Below are 24186 nucleotides of genomic sequence, written 5' to 3' on the forward strand. Positions count from 1 at the left end.
TAATGAACGTAGAATACTTTTCTTACAAATTGATGGTGACCATAAACTAGTTAAATAATTAGTGAACCAGTAGGTTGTACTTTGTGGACACTTCTGTTTAATGTCTGGCTGATAAATCATAAATATTTGAGGATTCACAGTATTCTTAGAATTTATAAAATAAGAATATTTATCCAGAAACTCTTTTCATATAGTAGTATGTTATAAATATGGGAGCATGTGTAGAGAAAAATTTTTCTTCCACTCTAAGAAAAAGTCCTGCTGCTGTTCAGTTGCTTAAAATTTAATCATAGCTGCCAAAAGTACTTTTCCTGGTCTATAAGAACTGAATTCAGAAGTAACATTTATTCCAAAGAATAAGAATATTCTTTCTTTAACATCAAAGGATGACCATCAGTCTTTAGGATTTGAATAAGTGCATTGAGCTGTTTAATGTTATTATTTAATTGTTTTATGCCACAGTATGTTGTGTAGAATTTGGGTAAATATGGTGGTTAAGTAAACTTAAAAACATAGTTTTCAAAAGTTGATTTCAAAATTGCATTTTCACTTAGTACTTGCCTAACAGCTGCTTAAAAAAAATAAAAAGAGCAAATTTTGAATTTAATTCTGATATTAATAATCAAGAGAATTATAATGTGGTAAGGAGCATACCCAGGCATTAAGATATGCGTTACTTGCAGAAGTGATTGTGTGGAAAGTCTGATTTATGTCTTTGTTCAAAAGGTTTGCCAATTCAGAAGGTACTGTTTTCCATGTGTAGTGTTAGGAACACTGCGATGGCTATAACACCATCCTTGCCATACAGAGCGCATACTCTGTTGGAGGAAATGGGCTGATAACAAATCATTTAAGGCCAGGGCTGTATATACAGTAGTATAATGGCTTTATGTCTAAGGTACAGAAGAGACTGACTTGGGCTGGTAAGGAACGTGTCAGAGGTGGCTAACACCTGAGCAGTGTTGCACAGGTTAAATAAGCATTTATCTCAAGAATTTAGGGGGTAAATTGTCTGATGCTTCTCCACTGTGAGTGAACTCTGTCTCATGATCATTTCTGGGATTTAACCTGGGGTCCGTAATTCATAGCTGTAAACACACAAATATTCATACATGCATATACATGAGCATATGCATTCATGCCTATAACTAAAACATCTACTTGGGAAACGGTCTTTACTGGAAGGACACCAGTCCACATGATTGAAATCTGAACAGTTTTTCTTTTTTAAAAGTAAAGTCTTTTGAAGCCTTATATCTTTGACCCCATATAACACAATTATGAATAACTTTTAAAACCCATTGGATCATGAGGTGTTCTTCACAGTGCATGATAGGATCTTGATTACATGAACAGGTAGTTTTCAAAGACTAGTAGAGATAATAAAATATTGAAAATATTCAACTTTGTTAGAAAAAAGTTTAGAATAAGTTACCACCTTTTGATACCTACAGTATCAAAAATTGATGATCCTGGGCTTCCCTGGTGGCGCAGTGGTTGAGAGTCCGCTTGCCAATGCAGGGGACACGGGTTCGTGCCCCGGTCCGGGAAGATCCCACATGCCGTGGAGCGGCTGGGCCCATGAGCCGTGGCCGCTGGGCCTGCGCGTCCGGAGCCTGTGCCCCGCAACGGGAAAGGCCACAATGGTGAGAGGCCTGCGTACCACAAAAAAAAAAAAAAAAAAAAAAATTGATGATCCCAGTAGTTGTGAGGCTCATGGAATTGGTATTCTTGCACATTGCCAGTCACATTGTAAATGGGTATGAAGGATTTAGAAAACAGTTAGACAGCTGAGCTATAAAATAGTCATACTTTTTTTTTTTTCACCTCATCATTTGACTTCTGTCAGATGGATTCTGTTATAGGTAATTCAGACAGTGTAAATGTTTATCATGGTAAATGTAGCTGTGAAATATTGCATACAACCAAAATGAATGAGTGGGAAAAATAAAATATGACTGCTCCCCAGAACAAATAAAATTACGTAAGAACACAGAAAATTGCATTAATTAATTAATTGCAAAATTGCATTAAACATTGCACTTAAAATTTTGCTTTTACTTTTTTAGTACATTAGAACATTTAAGAGCTGCTTTAACACTATCTGTGACTATCTGACCACAAGATTGGATCACTGAGAAGCAGGAGATTTTCTAGAGTTTAGGAAGGTATAATGTTAATGCCTTTAAATGTCCCTGAACATGCCTCCTGCTGTAAATAATCAGCATGGTTTGATCCGGGCTACAAGGTTTGCTTTCAGGAGTGAGCGGCTGCAGAGTCAACGTTTCTGGTGGCTTTGGTAAATCAGGCATCTACTAAAATAGCTGTAGTGGAGCTTATGGTATCTTTTCTTTTTTTTTTTTAAGCGTTTTAAAATTTTATTTATTTACTTTTGGCTGCCTTGGGTCTTCCTTGCTGCGCGTGGGCTTTCTCTAGTTGAGGCGAGCGGGGGCTACTCTTCGTTGTGGTGCGCGGGCTTCTCATTGTGGTGGCTTCTCTTGCTGCAGAGCACAGGCTCTAGGCGCCCGGGCTCTAGGCGCCCAGGCTTCGGGAGTTGTGGCTCTCGGGCTCTGGAGCACAGGCTCAGTAGTTGTAGTGCATGGGCTTAGTTGCTCTGCGGCATGTGGGATCTTCCCGGACCAGGGCTCAAACCCGTGTCCCCTGCATTGGCAGGCGGATTCTTAACCACTGCACCACCAGGGAAGCCCATCTTTACTTTTCTTTATAAAGTTTATCTTTGAAGGGTTCCAAGGAGGTGGTTGTATTTGTGGACCTGTTCATGTTTGTGTGTCTTGTGCAGAGTCCTGCTGAGTTGCCTGGGTGGGCATGGGTGTGATTACCTAAATCTGGGCTTGCAGCAACTGAAACTGCCTGAGAAGCCTGTGTGTTATACGATACCTGGAAGCACTACTGCCCATGGCTGCCTCACGCCTGAGGGAGATTGGAAATAGGCTCTTGTAAACAAGTGTATAAATAGCGTAAAAGCTGTGTTTTAAATGGTTGAACCTTTTCCACACTCATGAACTTAAGAAAATCATTTTATGAATTTATTGGTATTTTGTTTCTTCAGAATTAGTCCATTAATATCACAAGTGCTGAGTGGCAGGCACTTTTCAAGGTACTAGGGTTATAGCAGTGAACAAAATTAAATTCGTATTTGTATGGAACTTACATTCTTAGAGTGACATCCTAAGTCTCACATTTTCTTTGGAGGTTCTTGTGTAACTGATATTTCTTAAAATTCAAAATAAGCACAACTTTAATTCTATTAATTGTTATAAGAATTTTAGCACATGTTGATGAAGATACAGTAGGCATTATATACCAAGTGTTTAAAATGTATTTGGGTACATGAAAGTTTTCTTAAATCATACCTTGTTCAAAAAAGTAAAATATTGGGCTTCCCTGGTGGCGCAGTGGTTGAGAGTCCGCCTGCCAATGCAGAGGACACGGGTTCGTGCCCCGGTCCGGGAGGATCCTGCGTGCTGCGGAGCGGCTGGGCCCGTGAGCCGTGGCCGCTGAGCCTGTGCGTTCGGAGCCTGTGCTCTGCAATGGGAGAGGCCACAACAGTGAGAGGCCCGCGTACCGCAAAAAAAAAAAAAAAAAGTAAAATATTTTGCGCTTGATATGATGCAGTGACAAAGGCACAATCACTTCTGTAGGATTCTTGCCATAAATGCATGACCTCAATCTAATTATGGGAAAGCATCAAACTAACCCAAATTGAGGAACATTCCACAGAATAACTGGCCAGTATTACTCAAATATGTTAAGGTCATGAAAGACAAGATAAGATTAAGGAACTGTTAGAGATTGGAGACATGATAATGAAATGCAGTGTGGTACCTCAATTGGATTCTGGCCCATAAAAAGGACATTACTGGGATAATTGGCAAAGTTTGTAATTAGTTAATAGTATTGTATCGGTCCTAGTCACCTGGTTTTAATAATTGTGCTATGGTTATGTAAGATGCTAATATTAGGGGAAGATGGGTAGAGGGTATACGGGAACTCTACAACTGTTTTGTTAAGTCTGAAATTGTTTCAAAATATAAAGGTCAAAAGTATAAATTTGCTTTTTATTTATTGGTTATTTTAAGTATAAAGATGTTTATAAAGATACTGACTGATCAACTGGGAAGAGAAGGAATATAACTGTTAGCTCAACACAGTACAACAAATCTTGATGCACGATATTTCACTTCTTTATGAAATAAAGCAGTTTGCTTCAGGCTAAGTGGTTTGTTTATAGCCTCTCTATAGCACTTCAGTAATAGCAGCTGACACTGAGCAGTTCCAATGCTGTAGAATGGCTGTTTTGAAGCTAGAATTTCTTGCATGCTTCCACCAGCAAAGATCTTATGGTTCCCTGGCATGAGAGTTTATGGTGAGTCATTCAGCTTTCCTGGAATGTGTCCTGTGTCCTGTCAAGCCATTCCAAAAACAGAAAGCATCCTCCTTCCCTCCTTTTCAGTCCAGTTAGGAAAACTACGCACCAAAGCACAGACCTGGGAGGTTGCACTGTGCAGTGGAAGGAGCATAGGGTCCCAGACTCTGTGCTCAGGCACACTAAGGTGCTCCAGCAAACTCACAGGGACAATGGTATCTGTTAGATACCATGTGAACTGCTAGTTCTAGGTTGTTCAGTTTCAGTATTTTGAAGATATCTATGGTGGTTTAAAATATGTCCATAAATTATTTGTTATTCCTCCCTTCAAAGGAGGATCCTGATTCCATTCCTCTTAAGTATAGGCTGACTGAGCTTGTAATTGATAACATGTTACTGCAGAGATAGGTTCTTTGAAGGCATTGTGACTTCTTCCTTGCTCTGTCTTTTGGATTGCTCACTTTGGAAGAAGTTAGCTGCTGTGTCATGAGGACACTCAAACAGCCTTGTGGCCTCCTGCTAACAGCTGAGACCCCCTCCCAGAGATTTTCTTAGAGCTTCAGTTAATCTGTGTTATGTGCCCTTACTCAACCCTAACATGGCTTTTGTGTTTTTCTCTCTAATCTCTGTTTATGCTAAATTTGTCTGTGTGTTGGTTTAAAATAGTCTGTTTTAATAATAATCATAGGAAATTTTTGTATAGCAATTAACATGTGGTGGTAGTTTACAGGTATTAACTCACTTATCTTTAGAATAACACTTTGAGGTAAGTACTATTGTTTATTCCCTCTTATAGATGAGGAATATATGGTCATCTACATATTGAGCAATATATGCTTCCATCTATTGGCTAGTGTAAATAATGTTGCAGTGAATATTGGTGTACAAATCTCTCTTCAGGAGCCTGCTTTCAGTTCTCTTGGGTACATACCCAGAAGTGGGATTGCTGGATCATATAGTAGTTTTATTTTAAATTTTCAAGGAACTGTTTTCTATACGGTCTGCACCATTTTACATTTCCCCCAACAGTGCACAAGGGTTCCAATTTCTCCACATCCTCACCAATACTTGTTGTTTACTGTGTTTTGTTTTGTTTTGATAGAGGCTGTTCTACCGGATGTGAAGTGGTAAAGACTTGTTCGTTATGTTTAGTTTGCAGTAGTTTGCTGATGATGTATCTAGATATGATTTTCTTCTTGTTTAGGGTACTCTGATCTTGAATCTAAAAATTTAGGTCTGTCACCAAATTAGGAAAGGACCATCATTTCTTCATTATTTTTCTTCCTTGATCTCTTTCTTTCTGAGACTCCGGTAGTAGACCCTTTGTTACTATCCAACAGGTCTCTTTGAGGCTCTCTCTTTTTTTTTTTTCTCCCAACCTTTTTTTTTTTTTTTTTCTGTTCTTCAGATAGGATAAATTCTACTGATCTATCTTCAGGTTTACTGACTTTGCACTGCTGTTTTCATTCTGCTCTTGAGCCCACTGAGTATGTTTTTATTATACATATCATATTTTTCATTTCTATAATTTCTATTTCTTATAATTTATATGCTGAAAATTTTTCTTTTAATTTCAAGTGTGTTTCCCTTTACCTTCTGGAGCATAGTTATACTAGATGTCTTCAAGTCTTTCATAAGTTCAGTATCTGGGTCATCTTGACATTATCTTTTCCCTTGAAAAACGGTCATATTTTCCAAATGTTTTTCTTTATCAAATGATTTTGAATTGTATCCTGGACATTGCCATTATGTTGTGTAGGCTTTGGTCCTGTGTCATCCTCTGGAAAATGCTAAGGCTCCTTAGGTGCAAACTGCAGCTTCTGTTTCACCTTCTGTGGGTGGTGGTTCAAATATCACTTCAGTTCTTAAAGCTGGGCTAGGACTGTTCTGTGCATCGGTGGCTTAGAGGTGAGCCTGAGGCCTTGTGGCTTGTACACAGAATTAGGAGATCTCCTTCTCTGGTTCTCTTCACTCTGGGACTCTCCCCTGACCCTTCAGTGCCCTGGGGGCTCCTTTGCCTGGTTCATCTGACCAGAAAGGTGGAGTTTTTATTGGCGTTTTAGGCATCCTCGTGGTCACTACGGCAGTGTTCCTCCTGGACAAGTCTACCCTCAGGACAAAGCCATAAAGGGAAAAAAAACAATGGAGAAGCTTGTCCAGTGCAATTGCTTCTTCAAGTTTTGCCTCCCCCTACAATTCAGATGCTTTTGTTTATTTTCAGAATCCTCTGGTAGCTGTTTTTGGTACACTGTCTACAGTTTTTAGCTATAATCAGTTACAGTAGCATGGGTTGTCACACTGCCGTAACAGAACTAGACCCTGTATACTTTTATTCCTTTTTGACACTGGGATTATTTTGAAGTACGATATGGGGTTTATTTGTATTTCCAAGAAGTTATATTTAAGGGTACATCCTTAAACTGACTAAAGAGGATGTTTATACTGATAAAAGATGCAGTCTATGGGAATTCCCTGGTGGTCCAGTGGTTAGGACTCGGTGCTTTCACTGCTGGGGCCCGGGTTCAATCCCTGGTGGGGAACTAAGATCCTGCAAGTCCTGCAGTGTGGCAAAAAAAAAAAAAAAAAAAGATACAGTCTATCATGATTTTTAAATTTTATGAGCCAAAAACTTTTTGTAAAGGGCATGAAGAAAAAAATAGTTGGAAACTCAAAGACAAACCAGAGTCACAGTAGGAGATTCAAAACACCTTTCTCAGATTTGACAGATTGAATGGAGGATTTAAGTAACAAAATTAATTTCCTCAGTATACTTCATTTAATGGCTACTTGCGTACAGATAAGTTTATTCCCATTCTTTCCAAATGTCTTATAAAACATTTATCTGAAATCAGACCAAAAAAAAAAAAAAACCCAACTAGGTCACAGAAAATTTCAAGTTCTCCAAAAGAAAATTTCAAGTTTTCCAAAGCATGACAATATGCATCGTGGACTACAGTGAAGTCGGAAGGTTAGGTGTTACCTTCTTTTCATCCTTGCAGTCACAGATTTTTACCAGCTTCTGCGCTGGGCCTGATGAGAGGGTGACGGCTTCTAGCAGCAGATATACCAGGCAAGTCATGGATGCCAACTGGTTTCACTTCTCAGAGTCTAATCTTTTTAAAGGTAATTTCTGGTTTATGGGGTCATCTGACTTTTATAGCCACTTGCTTACGTAGATTGGAAGCAGATAGACTGAATCGCTTGCCTAAAAGTACACAGTTGGAAGCACATACCCTTCTGGTTCATTGTTCTCTGCCCACCTTATACCACAGGCTGCTTAGTCTGAGTCTCAAAATGCATCTATTCTCAGTTTATTTTGGAGATTAAGGGAAGAGTCAAGGCAGGAGTGGGAAAATTTGGCGATCACTTGGATCTTATTTTATTTGAAATTTTGAGGGCTTCCAGGACGTCCCTGCTGATGTGGTTTTTAAGAAAACTAAAAAAAAAAAAAAGAAAAGAAAACTAGATTTTGGTTTATCAACCGTACAGGTCAAATTTATTTGTTTGGACAATTGGGGTAAGAGTTATTAAAGGAAACCAGCCAAATTTTAAAACAAAATTAATTAAACTACCACAGAGAAGATATTTGAGGGTTGTGGTGTTGGGGATGCTCTCATCATTAGGCATAAGCTATCTTTCCAAGATAAGGCTGTATGAGCCAAGTAGTGGTGTACGGGCAGACCTCGGAGATATTGCAGGTTCAGTCCCAGACCACTGCCATCAAGAGCAAAAATTGTAACAAAGTGAGTCACATGAATTTTTTGTTTTCCCAGTGCATGTAATGCTATGTTTACACATAGCCTATTAAGTGTGCATTGCCATTATGTCTAAAAAAACAATGTACATACCTTAATTTAAAAATACCTTATGGCTAAAAATTTCTAACCATCATCTGATAACACAGGGTTACCACAAACCTTCAATTTGTGAAAAAACACTATCTGCAAAGTGAGATAAAGTGAAGTGTAATAAAATGAGGTCTGCCTGTACACAGCTTTGGCATTTTTGGTGACTGGACAAATTGCATGGCCTGCATATTTTTTCTTTTCATTAGGAGACTACTGAGGCATTAAACCCACTTTACAAAGCTAGCTTAGAATTTCACTGTTTCAAGATCTACTTTGTATACCTTAGACAGCTTAGTTGAAGTACTTCTTCAAGTAAATTGTTTAAAGAAATCAAATTAGATTTTCATCTGATTTTAAAATGTTTTTCTCTCTCTTAAGACATTTACAAAAGTATTATTACTACATTGGCAGGTAAGAGAGAAAAGAAAAAAAAAATAGACCTTAACCTAATCACTGTTAGCATTTTGATGCATTATTTTTCACTGTTTTTTTCCCCGCCAATTACACCTTTTTTTTTCTCCTTTTACTATCTGGCTACTTAAGGGGGTGATGGTGAATTAATGTGGTTGCAAGTTAATCAGGGGCCTTCAGTTTCACTCACTTGACATTACTGTCTTCAACCCTCTCCTCCCCACTAGAGTTGGAAGAGAGGGGTTAGTAAGAACCATTCAGTTGTTGCCTAATTACTAAGTTAATGGGATGTTTCTGTTGCATGTTCCACCTTTCCTAGGTAATCAAGAATTGAGTATAGTTTCTTAAACCTTAGCAAGCATCAAAGTCACATGAAGGACTTGTTAAAACACAAATGCTGGGCCCCACTCTTATAGTTTCTGACTTAATAGATCAGGGTGGGCCTGATAATAAGACTTCCTCACACTTTCCCAGATGATGCTGATTCTGTTAGCCCAGGCCCACAGTTGAGAACTATTGGTGTGTAGACCATGATTTTTTGAGTGATCCTCTGACCATCACTGACCTCCTTCTGATAACCAAGAGTTGATTTTAGTTGAAATCATAATTTAGATATTTTACATTATGATTTTCATCCCAAGCATTTCCCCGAGTTGCTGTAAAGCATTTTAACTGAAAAAACTACACAAGTAATGTATGTTCATTAAATAAAAATCAGGGAGAAAAGAAGCTAAAAGAAAAATTAGTTACAAATTCCTCCAGGTCAATACTTTTAGTGTATATCTTTCCAGTCTCTCAATAGATAGACAGACAGACAGATGGACAGTCTTTCTGTGGTCATACCACCCAGAATGTCTTCAATTTTGTCTGATCTTGGAAGTTAAGTAGGGTCGGACTTGGTTAGTACTTGGATGGAAGACAGACACAAAACTCTGTGTGTGTGTGTGTGTGTGTGTGTGTGTGTGTGTGTATGTGTATACACACACATATATACACAGACAAATATATCTAACAAAAGTGAGATCATTTAATTATATGTATTTTTAGTTATGTAGTTTTTTTACTTGCTATGTAGTGAATATCTTTTTATGTTGAATATAGATCTAAATAATTTTAATTGATGCAACATTTTCCAGTTTATACTCTAATTTATTTAATTAGTTCTCTTAAGAGTTTTGCTCCAGTTTTTCATTATTAAAAATAATACTACATTGACTATCTTATGTTTCTCTGTATTTGCTTAGTTATTTTCTTAGGATAATAATCTACATGTATGATTGCTGTGTCAAAGGTTATGCACTTCCCTGGCAGTCCAGTGGTTAAGACTCTGCTCTTCCACTGCAGCACAGCCAAAGGAAAAAAAAAATGTTATGCACTTCTAAGAATCTTTGCTAGTCTGAGAAACAAAAAAAGTATTCTAGTTTAAGTTTATATTTAATTATCAGTAAGGTTTATTGGCCATTTTATTTCTTTGTGAATTACCTGTTTATATCCATTGCTGATATTTCCATTGAGTGTCCATCTTCTCATTTTTATTTGTAAGATCTTTTTATTAGAATGTAAACTCTTTGCCATATGTTTAAAATAGTTTCCCCCAGTTTATTTGACGTATATCTTTTTTTTTGCGGTACGCGGGCCTCTCACCGCTGTGGCCTCTCCCGTCGCGGAGCACAGGCTCCGGACGCGCAGGCCCAGCGGCCTTGGCTCACGGGCCCAGCCACTCCGCGGCATGTGGGATCTTCCCGGACAGGGGCACGAACCCGCGTCCCCTGTATCGGCAGGCGGACTCTCAATCACTGCGCCACCAGGGAAGCCCTGACTTATATCTTTAATAGGTTCATTTTCCCCACCTGCTGCCCCGTGCAGAATTCTTAACACTTTTCTGGAGTCAGATGGTACCCAAAATGCTTAATTACCATTTTTAATGCCTGTGTGATATTTCTTTGACTGGGGTCTACCAGAATTTAGTTTATTATCCTCAACTTTTAGGGGTCCTCGAGAAGGCCTGAGTGTGTCATCTGTGCTTTGTTTTCAAAGTTTTTCTACTTCTTTTCTTTAACCAGATGCTAACCCTGAGGTGACCATGACAATGCTTCGCTGGATCTATACGGATGAGTTGGAGTTCAGAGAAGATGATGTGTTCCTGACTGAGCTGATGAAACTAGCTAATCGGTTTCAGCTACAGCTCCTTAGGGAGAGGCAAGTCACAGCAGATATATTCAAGCACCTCAGATGGTGGTGGCTGAGCTTTAATTATGCCAAGCTCTGGGAAAACAGCTGCTTCTGCTAATGTAAATAACTTTTGCAAGGTGTTCTTTTAAACGCAGTAGTGGGGAGAGAATTTTATCTCCCTTGCTTTGTGTTATCTTGTAAGCTAAATTTTGCCAAAGCTTTTAGGTATTCTCTGTTCTTTCACTGGTTTATTACCTGAGATTACATAGCTGTGTGAACTGATGAACTGAATATGAAATAATATAATCCAATGTCCAATGCCTCAACTTTCCCTCCTATACCATTTCCTTTTGACATTTTATTCTACTTTCTGATATATCTACTTAGAAGGAGTTCTTGGTCATATTCTCTTGTTAGAAACACATTAATGACTAAATTAGTACATGAGAATCTGCTTCAGTAAGTTTCATAGTGTTTCTGAGGTCTCACTTCATTTGTTAACTGCTTTTTAGGTTTAGTCTCCTATGTTTTTTATATTGCATTTTCTCTGTTGCTCTCCCGAGTTGGCCTTTATAACAACAGAAAACAAAATGTTCACCAGACGATATCAAGCAAAATGCCCTTTAGTTTTTGTTGGAGATATGGCCCTTGGTAGTCAGCTTGGTAGATGGAGCGTCTTTTTATGTCACTTAGTAATCTTTTGTATTCTGCATGCGTGAAGGAATGGCTTTTTTCCTGGGTGGGTGGAGAGGTAGTTTCAGCTATCAAGAGGCATTCCACTTGTTGTGTTGCCCTCAGTGAGTCAAGAGAGACCTTGCTACTAGAGCTGCTTGTTCTGTTTTCTTTATGAGGCTGATGTTTCCCCTGAGATGGCCCACTGGGCCCCACATGAGACAAGTACACAGGTTACTCCTGACTGTCTGTGATTGATGTGGGCTTGAGTGCATTTTAATATCTAAATCCAGTAAGTAAAAAAAAATCAAACAAGCAGGTCTGAGGTTTGTAGGTACATACAGTATTAGGTTAACAAAGATGACTTTACTGTCAGGGCCTTTCTTTGGGTGAGTTTTTGAATCATCTGAGAGTGAAATGAGAATAATTTTAATTAGATTGAGTGTGATTTATATCTACTTTTTCCCCCCCAGATTTCCTGAGCTTTTTCCCATTGACCTTGTCAAACTTGCTTGTAATTTAAATTGCTTTGATAAAAGTGCCCTGCAAAAAAAAAAAAAAGTGCCCTGCAGTTTGGAGTAGTTTAGATAATTGTAATCTGTGTAATGGATTCTTTAATTAGAATGTTTGTTGTTTATTGACTGATTAGGCTTCATAACTGTCAACATGACCAGATGCTCAATGTTGTATTGTTGGATGTGGGCACTAAGTTTATCTGTCATGGCTTTGTTAAGGGCTGGGATGGAAGAGACCCAGTAGCGGGTTCAATTGTTGGCTTTTGAAAGGTCACAGAGCGCCCACTGCTGTCTGCAGGAGAAATTACACATTTGAAATAGTAAGTGAAAGGGCCCCAACACAAATGTGTGCAGTTAAATGTGAAGCCGGTGTTGATCATTTTTGTAATGTCGGGGTCTTGGTGGTTTGGGAATGCTATCACCAGTTTGATGAAAAGGAGGTTTTGGGCATAAGCATTATCAGGAAAATACTCTTAAAAAAGGAGAGAATTAATGGTGTATGCTAACAACTGACAGTTTGTATAATTTTTTCCTGATTATTAACTACATATTCAGTTCATGGTATTTAGAAAGTATAGAATGATATAAAGAAAAAAAGTAAATCGTCTGTAATTCAACCACTGTTAACCTTTTGTTGTTCATTCTTTCAGTAACTTTTCTGCCTTATGTTCATACACGGGATTGATAAAAAACTAGACAGGAGTTTGTGGGACGCTTGAGTATATGCTTGACTTTGTACTTTAAAAATTAGGTTTATCATTTTTGTGCATCTGTGTCCTTTTTGTACTCTAAAATTAAAAACATATATTAACAGCAACAAAATCCCTTTAGAGGAAAGTTAGTCTGCCTTGCTACTTTTCAAAGAGAAGATATGAACTGAGAATCTGAGTTTTTAGATATAATTACATGTTCTTCAGTTGTGTAAATCACGTCAGTTACTATTTATAGGCTATCCAAATAGTGAATGTCACTCTGGGGATCCCAGAATTTAGTGAAAATGAAGTGTCTGCCAGTGGTAACAAAACATCTGTCTTCATGAAACATAGTTGAGTATCTTGATACAGTGTATTTTGGCAGTAGTAAGGAGGGGAATAGAATTTTCAGACTCTCAGCATTTGTCTGTAAAAATGCTTTGTAAAGTCAGTACTCCCTGAGATCACACCATGTTTTAGGACATTAGGATATTTGTCATTGTAAAAGTGGTAAAAGTTTCACATACCTGAAAAGAGGACTTTTCTCCTGGAATGCTCTGATTTCATAGCCTGGGTCAGAATAACTTCAAACATTGCTGTCAGTCTGCTAGTAGTTTGGGGAAACTAGTGGTACAGACAGCAGAGGCTCAGAAATAGAACATTGTTATTCATTATTATAATAACTTATTTAGATATTGTGACAATTTGAGTTAAAAGTGCCCTGGGGGAGATGCTTCTTCACACCAAGCTGTGTAGCTTAAAAACAAAGCACTTAAGCACAGGTGTTGGAATAAAATGGGTACCTGCATTTACTGCCAGATGGAGAAATGACTCCACGATTATTCTTGCTCCTAGCCTAAGGTCTCATTTGTGAGGTTTAGAAAGTTTGTTCCCCCTTCTTCCCAGGGCTTTCTCATGACTTTCCTCCTCTCCTCCCTCATCTCCCACTCTCCACTTGGTATCCAAACCTCACCTGTTAGAATTGGGAGTTATCCGCTAGCCAATCAGTTATTCTTATTTATAGTAGTACTGAAACCCATTCTTATTAGTTATTAAATTATGCAGCTTCCTTGAGAAGGACCTCAGCTTTCAAGCAAGCATACCTCCTATGTACCTCAGACTGTGCAAGGCTTACATAGTTTTCCTTTATCTTGGAAAACACACAGAGATCCCCTAAACCTCTGAGATAGAGTAATGTCTCACAGGGGAGGAGGTGGGGTCACAGGGAGCTTGTGTAGTTTGGCCCCTCAAATTCCGTGGGCCTCAACTCAGGTCCTTCTCACCTCATGGTTCACTTTGCGTTCAGCACTGTATGCTGCCCTTGTGATTAGAACATGGTTTTTGTGGGAGCTGGGGACAGAAGCAGCAGTGGGGTGTCAGGGAATACCTGATGCCACATTAGGCCTCTCGACTGCCCTTGGAGGTGAACCTGATTTGTAGGGAGATGTTCAGGCAAAGGAGATGGGAGGGCCGTGTCACCTGCCTCCTTCCCCCGGGCCCTGTGCTGTGGAGACCCACCAAGGTTTCCAGGAATTCTGGGGCAGTGGAAGTGTGGGCCTTCCCAGTGCTACATCTTCTAGTCTAGGACATGCGTGTGCCTGCTTTGTGCTGCCAGAGGCCTGCGTGCAGCCCTCTCTTCCCTGACGTAGTTGGGGCTCTCTTAGTGATTGTGAGAGTCTTGTTATTGTTGCTGTTGTTGTTGTCATGTTGTTACCAGGCTCTATGGGACATCCGTTGTAGCCAGTTCTTCTCTGTCTGGTGTACTATAGTTTGACTCTTAACTCAGTTGTTTCTATACATGATAGATTTTTAAAGTGGGCTTTCTAAAATCAGCTTTATTGAGTTATAATTCTCATACCATATAGATCACCATTTGGGGAAGACTTTTAAGGAGGTGTTCATTTATTGAGGCATAGAGCCTCATATTTGAAGTGATTTCTAAGCCACACTGGTTGCGTGACAGAGTTATGCTTGTGGGAACTGCAAACGTGTCCCATACAATTAAACATCAAAGGACTGAATTTGATTTATTGCGTGTTTGATATTACAATTGCTTGTGTGCTATGATTACTGAGTTTCACGTGATTACTTTCAAGGCAGTTGGGGGATTAAGCTTAACATATTTATTTACAGATTATTTTGGTTCTGACCAGAATGAGCAATATAATAATGAAATTCTAGGACTTATAAAATACAGTGGGCTTCCCTGGTGGCGCAGTGGTTGAGAGTCCGCCTGCCGATGCAGGGGACACGGGTTCGTGCCCCGGTCCGGGAAGATCCCACATGCTGCAGAGCGGCTGGGCCCGTGAGCCATGGCCGCTGAGCCTGCGCGTCCGGAGCCTGTGCTCCTCAATGGGAGAGGCCACAAAAGTGAGAGGCCTGCGTACCGCAAAAAAAAAAAAAAAAAAAATTTTATATATATATGTGTATACATATATATATATACACATATATATATATATAATAACTCAGCTACAATTCATTCGTAGCTGCTTTGCTTAAACCTTAGGCTTTAGTGCTATTGGACATGGCCAGGCAGTACACAGATTATTGCTTTGGTTTGTTTGTTTATGAATAAATTGTTCCTAATAATACTGTTGATCATTAAAATTGTCTCGTAGATGTGAGAAGGGTGTGATGTCCCTGGTGAATGTCAGGAACTGTATCCGCTTCTATCAGACTGCGGAGGAGCTGAATGCCAGCACGCTGATGAACTACTGTGCAGAAATTATTGCAAGTCATTGGGTGAGTGTGAGACTGAGAGGTGTGGAGAAGCACCTTCACTGGAAGTCAGAAGACTGGGGCTTGGGACCTGGTTCCATAGAAAGATACCTCTCTGGCCCCTCACTTCCTCTTATAACAAAATTGAAGGCTAAGTAGTCGCACTAGATGATCTGTGAGATTCCTTTGGGCTCTAAAATTCTCATAATTCTGATTTCGGAGTAGAGGAGCAGAAGATAGCTCAGGTCAAGAAGTAGGCTTGGAACGGAGGGACACAGGCCTGCTTTACCCTCCATCTGCAGGAGTGGCAGCTGAGCCCCGGGAGCGGGTGCTGCTGTAGGGCCAGCAGGCCTGCCGTGCTCGTGCTCGGCAGCACCCCTTCCGGGATTTCCCTGCCTTCTTGTCGTGTGGAGGGTGTTGTTAAATTTACATATGCCCTTCTTAGGTAGCTTTCATCATAAAGACAGGTCTTGCATTTCTTTGTTGTTGTCTGTTTTGCGTTTTTCAGAAAATCATGGCTAGGGCTATGTTTATAACCTAGTTTCTGCAAATTGTTCGGTACTCAACAGCATTATGAGAAAAAGTGTCTTAAAGAACTGGATTTTAAAGAATTGAAACAGGAACGGTAACCTTTCTGCTAAAGTAGTAGACACTTAGAGATCTGCAACAGTAGAAAGCGATGGTGACTCAGTGGACTGAGTTGTTTGTGGAAGTTCTGACTAATTCTGTACCTGTCTCCTGTGTGGGGTTGAAAGGGAGGACTCTGTTCTCACGGGGAGGGCTCCTTGTGACTTCGTCCTTGTGGAGTGTCCGTGTTGCCTGTGCTTTACCGTCTCACCCAGAGGCAGGGCAGTGCTGTGGTGAAGAGTCCTCGCTCGGCAGGTGGGCCTCTGGGCTCCAGATCCCGGCTTGGCCGTTCACTCATTGTGCGAGCTGGGCACACTAATTAGCCTCTTTATGCTTTACTTTCTTCATCTGTGAATGGGGATAATAATAGTACCTACCTCATAGGGTTTTCGTGAGGATTAAATGAGTTGGGAAATGTTAAGCCCTTTAAAATAGGGCCAGACACATTCCAGGGGCTTCTTAAGAAATGTCAGTTGTCGTTATTGTTGATATGTTGAATCTGTTCTGCTTTTCACTGTCTTTTTAATCCTTAGGATGACTTACGAAAGGAGGACTTCAGCAGCATGAGTGCTCAGTTGTTATACAAAATGATCAAGTCCAAGACTGAGTACCCATTACATAAAGCTATCAAAGTGGAGAGAGAAGATGTGGTCTTCCTTTATCTAATTGAAATGGATTCACAGGTACTATACCTTTTCCCCAAACTATACTTCTCTTGTTCTTCTCTACAGTGCTCCTCACTTTCTCTGAGCCATTGCTGGCACAGTCTTTTTTTTTTTTTTTTTTTTTTTTTTTGCGGTACGCAGGCCTCTCACTGTTGTGGCCTCTCCCGTTGCGGAGCACAGGCTCCGGACGCGCAGGCTCAGCGGCCATGGCTCACGGGCCCAGCCGCTCTGCGGCACGTGGGATCTTCCCGGACCAGGGCACGAACCCGTGTCCCTTGCATCGGCAGGCGGACTCTCAACCACTGCACCACCAGGGAAGCCCATCTGGCACAGTCTTTAATGTACATATTTCTACTAGTAGTTTGTCCAAGGCAGTCTGAGCTTATCCTATCATGCTTCTCAGTATTCTTCCAGCCTCTGCCCATTGCCCACTTCCAAAGACACGTCCACATTTTTAGATAGTTGTTACAGCAGTACTTAACTTCCAGGTACCAAAATCTGCTTTAGTTTTTCTTTTGCTACTGTAAGAAATTACCACAAACCTAGTGGCTTAAAACAACACAAATTTATTATCTTATAGTTTTGTAGCTTGGAAGTCCAGTACAGGCATCACCCATCTAGAAGTCAAGGTGTTGGCAGGCTGTGTTCCTTTCTGGAGGCTCTAGGGAAGCCTGCTTGTTTGGGTTGTTGGCAGAATTCAGTTCCTTGTGATTATAGGACCAACATCCCCATTTTCTTCTGGCTATCAGCTGAGTCAGGGCCATTCTCAGCTTCTAGAGGCCACCACATTTCTTTAGCCTGTGGCCCCCTTCCTCTGTCTTCAAAGCCAATAGTGGCAAATCAAGTCTTTCTCGTGTCACAACTGTCTGACCTACTCTTCTGCTTCCCTCTTTCACTTTTAAGGACTCATGGGATTAGATAGATTGGGCCCTCCTGGATATCCAGGGACACTGTCCCCATCTCAGGGTCCTCAACCGTAATCACATCTGCCAAGTGCCTTTCATTGTGTGAGGTGACATAGTCACAGGTTCGGGGGGTTAGGACGTGGACATCTTTGGGGCTGTCGTTCTGCTTACTGCACTGCCTTAGAAGAAATGTAGCTGCTCTTGATGGATGGCTGTGTCATGTGTTTTATCCTGGGTGTCCAGGGTGTGGGGGAGGCATTAAACTGCTAGGAGGAATTAGATAGTTAAGCCACAGTCTTTTGTGAAAATGTGAGCTGTTTCCCATCAGGCTCTCTGAATCTCTGTCCTGACACTTGTGTTCCTACAGCATTGTCTGCATTTCCCCCTTGTACTGTCTTCCATGGTGTTTGCACCTGCTCTGTGATCCCCGTTAGTCCTGGGCTCCCTGAAAGGCATGGGTCCTGAGGAGGCCTGAGAGAAGTTTGTGAATTCAGTTGAATTTGGAGAGTAAGATATAGTAAGTTATAGGACTAAAATTTGACATTTGTGTGAGATGATTTTTAAGAGTCAAGGTGTGAGAGATTTAGTTGTATTCTCTACTGGATGGGTGCTGATTTACAAATTTCTCTGTGCAGCTCCCTGGGAAGCTGAATGAGTTGGATCATAACGGAGATCTTGCTTTAGATCTAGCCCTTTCACGACGACTAGAGAGTATCGCCACCACTCTGGTTAGTCACAAAGCTGACGTGGACATGGTGGACAAGAATGGCTGGAGCTTGTTACATAAAGGCATCCAAAGAGGTAGGAAGAAGCGTATTTTATATTTTCTGCAGTGGGCAATTTTACCTTTATCCAGGTAACTTTTGAAGACTCTCTGACCCTGTTCCTGTTCCACAGATTCTCAAAGGCTTCTTGAGTCTGTACTTGCAGGCTACATGATTTAGAATTTGTGATCACTGGGTCAGAAGAGAGATGGAAGAGCTACTGCCTTATGTCTTGTTGGTTAGGCTCTTCAGAGTGTCAGCAGGAGCCCCAGAAGAAGGCTAGAAAGATGGTACTTATAGAAAAAGTACCTTTTACTTGTAAGCAATTGATGTGTTATTTGCTTATTCAATACATCAGTTTCTCCAGAAATTGTGCTAGGAAGACTTTACTTGTATCAGTTACTGTAAGAGAGGGAAAGTATCAAGAACACGAATATTTAAACATATTCTTGGATTCAGAGTTTTCACTTGTACAGAATAGACTTCTCATAGATCATGACAAAGTGATAAAGTTTCATTTTGTTCTTGGGAAGTTATTTGAAATTGTAGCTGTGTTTGAGTACATTGTCATTAGTAGTGGGAAGCTATGTAAGTGATAGAATTACGATCAAAGCATTTGCACCTTATTGAATTAAAGGGAAACAAGTACTAGTCTTTTGTTTTTCCCATGGCCTTAATAATTCTTAAGTCCCAAATGGATCCTGCCTGACTCTACTTTGCAGTAGTTATTTTTTTGACAGAGTGAAAAGCTATATAGGGGTAGAGTTCCAGTATGGAAAGAAACCTTTCAAATGTCTCAAAGCCTTCATTTTGTAGGGGGATAGATGACTTGATTGAAGTACTTGGCTGTGGCCACTTTTTTGTTTACATGTGGACATCAAAAACAGAATACGTGTAATGGTTTCCCTATATCTTAATCATGTATGTTTAACCTTCCAGTTGTGCATTATTGTACTGTTATTATCTCTGCCACATTTTTACCATTCACAAGTTGCTCCTAGTTGGTGGAATGTAGTTACTTCAAATAAGGTCGTGTTGCAGCTGTGGCTTTGCCCTTTTTGGGCATAGGCTTTAATATAAATATCCCTGTAAGTCATGCGTTAGAGTGTTAAGCATGCTGGCTGATGGAGAGGAAAATTTTGTTCATCATTGGGAAGGAAAGCCTTAGAGTATGTCAGTGTCAAGAGCAGATGCATTTTTCCCAAGCATCACTCCACACTGTGCAAAGCCATTGGGTGCTGAGCACTGGGTGTGTGTTCAGTGGGGAAAGTTTCCACCACATCAGGAACTATTCTTTCCCATACTGTTTAGTGTCTGAAATGTTTATTTTGGAAACAAATAAACTTGTTACTAAAAAAACAATCCCAGAATTATGTCTCTTTCCTCTTAAGGACTTAAATTCTTATGTATGATGAAAAAACATCTTTGATGAGTTATTAAATATTTTGATGATTGCTTAGTTACAAGGATTGCCAAGAATTGGTGGTGCATTTATGGTGCTTATTTGCAGATGATTTAATCTTCTGCTCTGAATTTATTAGTTGCTTGCAAGTATGTGGGCTGCAGTGTGGGCACGGTAAACTTGATTGTTGAACGTGGCAGTGTGGCCTGGTGTGGAGCACGGAGTATTGGCATTGGAGCGTGGATGTACCAAGCTGGGAATCCTGGCTCATCCACTTACTCTGTGGCCTTGGACAAGTCACTTAACCATTCTTGAGTCTCCTTTTCCTCACCTGTAAGGTGAGGAACCTGCTTTACTGGTTGTTGAGAGACAGGTTAGTAGCACACCTAGCCCAGTGACTACCATGTGGTAGGGTCAGCCTGCAGCTCTTACCTTGTCCCTGTGTTGCAGTGCCACGACCAGCTTCAATTTCTGTAGGAATTTTTTTCACCTTTTCCTTCTTCACCTTGAGCTGTCAGTCCGTTGACCTGCCCAAATGATTAAATTGAGTAATATACCTGAAATTTAACTGTTAACCTTACTTTAAGTTCATTGTAATATGAGTGAAGATCCTTAATATATGAGGTTTAGGTCTGGTTGTGGACACACATTAGAATCTCTAACCAGAAGACTCACTAATCATCCTAATAACCAAGTGTACCCATCAGTTTGTATCGAGAGTGCGTCTGTGAGTGAGTCCACAGGACATACACATGTGACCAGAGGGATGCCATCTCCTCTGATTAGCTGGATCTGGGCAAGAAGATGAAGCCTTGCTTTTTAAAACAATCTTCTTGTGCTTATTTTCCTTGATGATCAACATCAATCAGTGGGTCTCTTAAGCAGCATGCTCCTATCTAATTGTTTGTAGGAGGTTTGCAGATGATGCCACCAACTGGAGCAGCATGAGATACAGCTTTTGTTAATTAAATAATGAAAGTTACTGCCAGGTCCCTGAATGAAACCGGTCAGGGAGCTTTGTTGAAAGAAAAATTGTGTGTGGATTTTTTTTAAACGTTAACTACATTGTTAGGAATGTTTTTATGTGGACAAGTCATTATACATTTACTTGGCAGTTTCAGGGAGTGAAGTGATGAAGTAATTGGAACTGTTAAGCACCAAACAGTTTTTGTTTTAACGGTTTTTGATGGAAATCGTTCTAAAATGTATTAGAAGTTTTCTTGTTGACAGAACCTTTATAAATGGTGTTTTTGGCATTTTCTGTTCCCTCCCTTTGTTCTGCTTTTTCGATGTCAGTTGTCTATTTCCTCTAGGCTGTATATCCATGGACTGACTTTTTGTTAATGTAAAACATCATCAATTTTCAGTTGCCAATAATTCCTAAATAACTTTTTGTGTAGGGTGCGTATACTGTATGTATGTATATATGTGTAAGTTAAAAAAAAAAACACTTCGGCGCTTATGAATAAAGTAAATCTAATCTAAAAGCTATGATTCTTTTTTTTTTTTTGCGCGGTACGCAGGCCTCTCACTGTTGTGGCCTCTCCCGTTGTGGAGCACAGGCTCCAGACGCGCAGGCTCAGCGGCCATGGCTCACGGGCCCAGCCGCTCCGCGGCATGTGGGATCTTCCCGGACCAGGGCACGAACCTGTGTCCCCTGCATCGGTAGGCGGACTCTCATCCACTGCGCCATCAGGGAAGCCCTATGATTCTTTTCAAGAGGGCTTAAGATATAAAACTTTTTTTATTATGCCATCCATCTGAATCCAACCATTGATCTGTACCCTTTTTTCTGTGTGCAGTATTGCCCAGTTTATCTTCTGTGTGTATGGTGTATTATAAGTTTTTTATTGACATACTTTAGCTTTGCTATCTGTTTACTACTTAGTTTGGAATATATGCCAAGCTTAAAGATAACGAAACCACATTTCACCTCTCCCCCAGCATGTTATTTATCAGATTTGTCATTTTAAGGCTCTCTGTCCTCATAATTCTAAATTTTCTTTCCACTTCCAGAATGTAAGTGACTTTCTCTAGGATATTTTATTCTATTGCTAATGTATTGTTTTTACATATTCTCTCCTAGACTGAATCTCTGTGGGGTTTGTTCATATTACACATTAGGGCCCTACTGAGAACCCTAGTATGTCTTTGTACATATGGACAGCAAAGGCCTGACCCAGACTAATCCCTGATATGCATGTTACCTGCTGCTTTCAGAGCTCTACCGACATCTTTTTGTAAAGAAATCTAAGCTTTGGTCCTTTGCACACGATGCTGGTAAAGATTGTATCTTCCCCTACCCCCCAAGAAAAAAATCGGGGACAGACGAATGAAAAGATTTCAGAAGCGTCTGGTTAGAGGATTCTTAAGTTACCCAAAATCATAATTGATTGGAATTAGAGCCATTCTGTTAAAATGGAACCTTATAACTTCAACCAGTCAATCCATTTTCTTCCCAAACATTTCCCTGGTGCCTGTTTTGTATAAGACAGTGGTAGATACAAAAATAAATCAGACATGGACCAATCAAGATATGAGGGGCTGTGGTGGCCTAGTCACGTCAGTGCCAGAGCTCACACTCTCCAGCAAGATGGTCCCTTGGAAGAAAGAATACAGCAGATGGGAAATATCGAAAACCAGTTGATTTTGAAATTCCATGTCTACTGAAGATTAGATGAAACTCATGTTATTCAGATGAATAATACAGGAATACAGCTAACAGACTTGAGAGCTTTGCCACTCCTGAAATCCTAAGCCCCGTTCTCGATATTCAGGTAGCAGAAGTATAGTTGAAGAAGATGAAATGGTATTGCAGGATATAAAGGAAAACTTCTCATAAGTGCCTTAGCAAGAGCCACTGCAAGTATAGCCGGTTAGAGGTAAGTATTGCTTAGGTATAGACCGTGTTCAAGAATGAGAGAGGGAGATAGATTGTGTTGTGGAGGAATCTCGGAACCCTTTATGAGAGTTAATGACCTTTGAAGGATAGAAGCCTGGTATGCTTAAAATTGTGAAGTGATATTGAAGCGAGGGGTCAGGACAGATGACAAGAGGTCATCAGAAGTTGAATTTGAGTATGTAAGTCCATGATCTCAATGATGAAATCTTCTTTGTCTACAGTTACTGACTGGTACCTTTTTGTGGAAGCATTGGTCAGAAAAGCTTGCCCTGAGTGTTGTCATATGTGACCATTTCTTCTGTTGTTTCTTTTCAAGGAGATCTCTTTGCTGCCACTTTCCTCATTAAGAACGGGGCCCTTGTCAATGCTGCTACGTTGGGTGTCCAGGAGACACCGTTGCACCTTGTAGCATCGTACAGTTCAAAAAAACACTCAGCAGATGTGATGTCCGAGATGGCACAGATTGCAGAGGCCCTCCTGCAGGCTGGCGCCAACCCCAACATGCAGGACAGCAAGGGCAGGTAAGTCGGGGAGCAGATCACCTGCTCTGAGCACAGTTCCCACAATGTTATTTTATTGTGGCACATAACTGGCAGGCGGGGACTTCATGTTTTTTAGTTCAGCATTATTCTCTCTGAATTTTATGGAAGTTACAAACATTGATTCGTTTTGCAAATGAGAGAGACGACTAAGGCCAGAGGCATTTGGGGAAACCATTTCCATCCTGGGTAACTGAGGTCCTTGGATCTTTAAGCAGTTTCTGTCATCTCCACAAAACTCCATTTCCACCTTTTTGTAAGTACCTCTGCTTCAGACAGCTCTGTCCACACAGCTTGCCATCTTCCACAGCATACTGATAGTTGTTGTCATGTTCCTTTTGCCCCTTCCCAGAAATATTTGGTTGAGGATTCCTTGTGGTTTAGAATCTGAGAACGGGCTGCTTATCTCTGGGACACCAGTGTGTGAGGCATTGAAGGGAGTTAAGCCACCTGAATCACCAACACTAGGGGGACCCACTTCTTACCATAGCAGCTCAGTATTTTATACCTTTAAAAAACCCTGTCAAAAAATAACTGTGAGGTCGTCAGAATAGGAAAATAGATTTGTGTGATGAGTAAGGTACTTAAATAAGGTGGATCTCCATGAACTCAGTATAATGTCATAATTACCTTATTTCCCAAAATAATTGCATTCCTTTTTTTCTTGTGATTTCTTAATCTTTTTCCCCCAAGTGTAATAAATTCTGGCATTCTGTACCTCTGAGATAGATACCAGCCTGGGAGTCCCTGTGCTCTGTGGTGACCATCTTCCTCAGGGCACATGAGGGCTAAATAAAAGCAGTGAAGAGTGGTTAATCAGTTCCTATCGATGCCACTCATAATGTGTTTGAGTATAACAGAGAATTATGGGAAGAAAAAATTTCTTTTCAGAATTGTGGAGGATATGTAGGGGAAAGTAGGCATACCTATGGCAGAAACTACTGTTTTATTTGTTTTAAAAACA

At 40.3% G+C, this 24186-nt stretch overlaps 1 protein-coding gene across 6 annotated transcripts in view; it reads left to right on the forward strand.

The window, feature by feature from the left end:
* Window positions 1-24186, forward strand: part of ANKFY1 (ankyrin repeat and FYVE domain containing 1) — a 77617-nt gene that overhangs the window by 20993 nt on the left and 32438 nt on the right. For all 6 annotated transcript variants that reach the window (XM_033848317.2, XM_033848318.2, XM_019926866.3 and 3 more), the window contains exons 4-8: window positions 10710-10845; window positions 15319-15442; window positions 16579-16728; window positions 18251-18416; window positions 23000-23204. In XM_033848317.2, coding sequence (XP_033704208.1) covers window positions 10710-10845; window positions 15319-15442; window positions 16579-16728; window positions 18251-18416; window positions 23000-23204 — 781 coding nt within the window. The remainder of the gene's footprint in view (window positions 1-10709; window positions 10846-15318; window positions 15443-16578; window positions 16729-18250; window positions 18417-22999; window positions 23205-24186) is intronic.

Source organism: Tursiops truncatus, chromosome 20, assembly GCF_011762595.2.
Source record: "Tursiops truncatus isolate mTurTru1 chromosome 20, mTurTru1.mat.Y, whole genome shotgun sequence".
NCBI lineage: Eukaryota > Metazoa > Chordata > Mammalia > Artiodactyla > Delphinidae > Tursiops > Tursiops truncatus.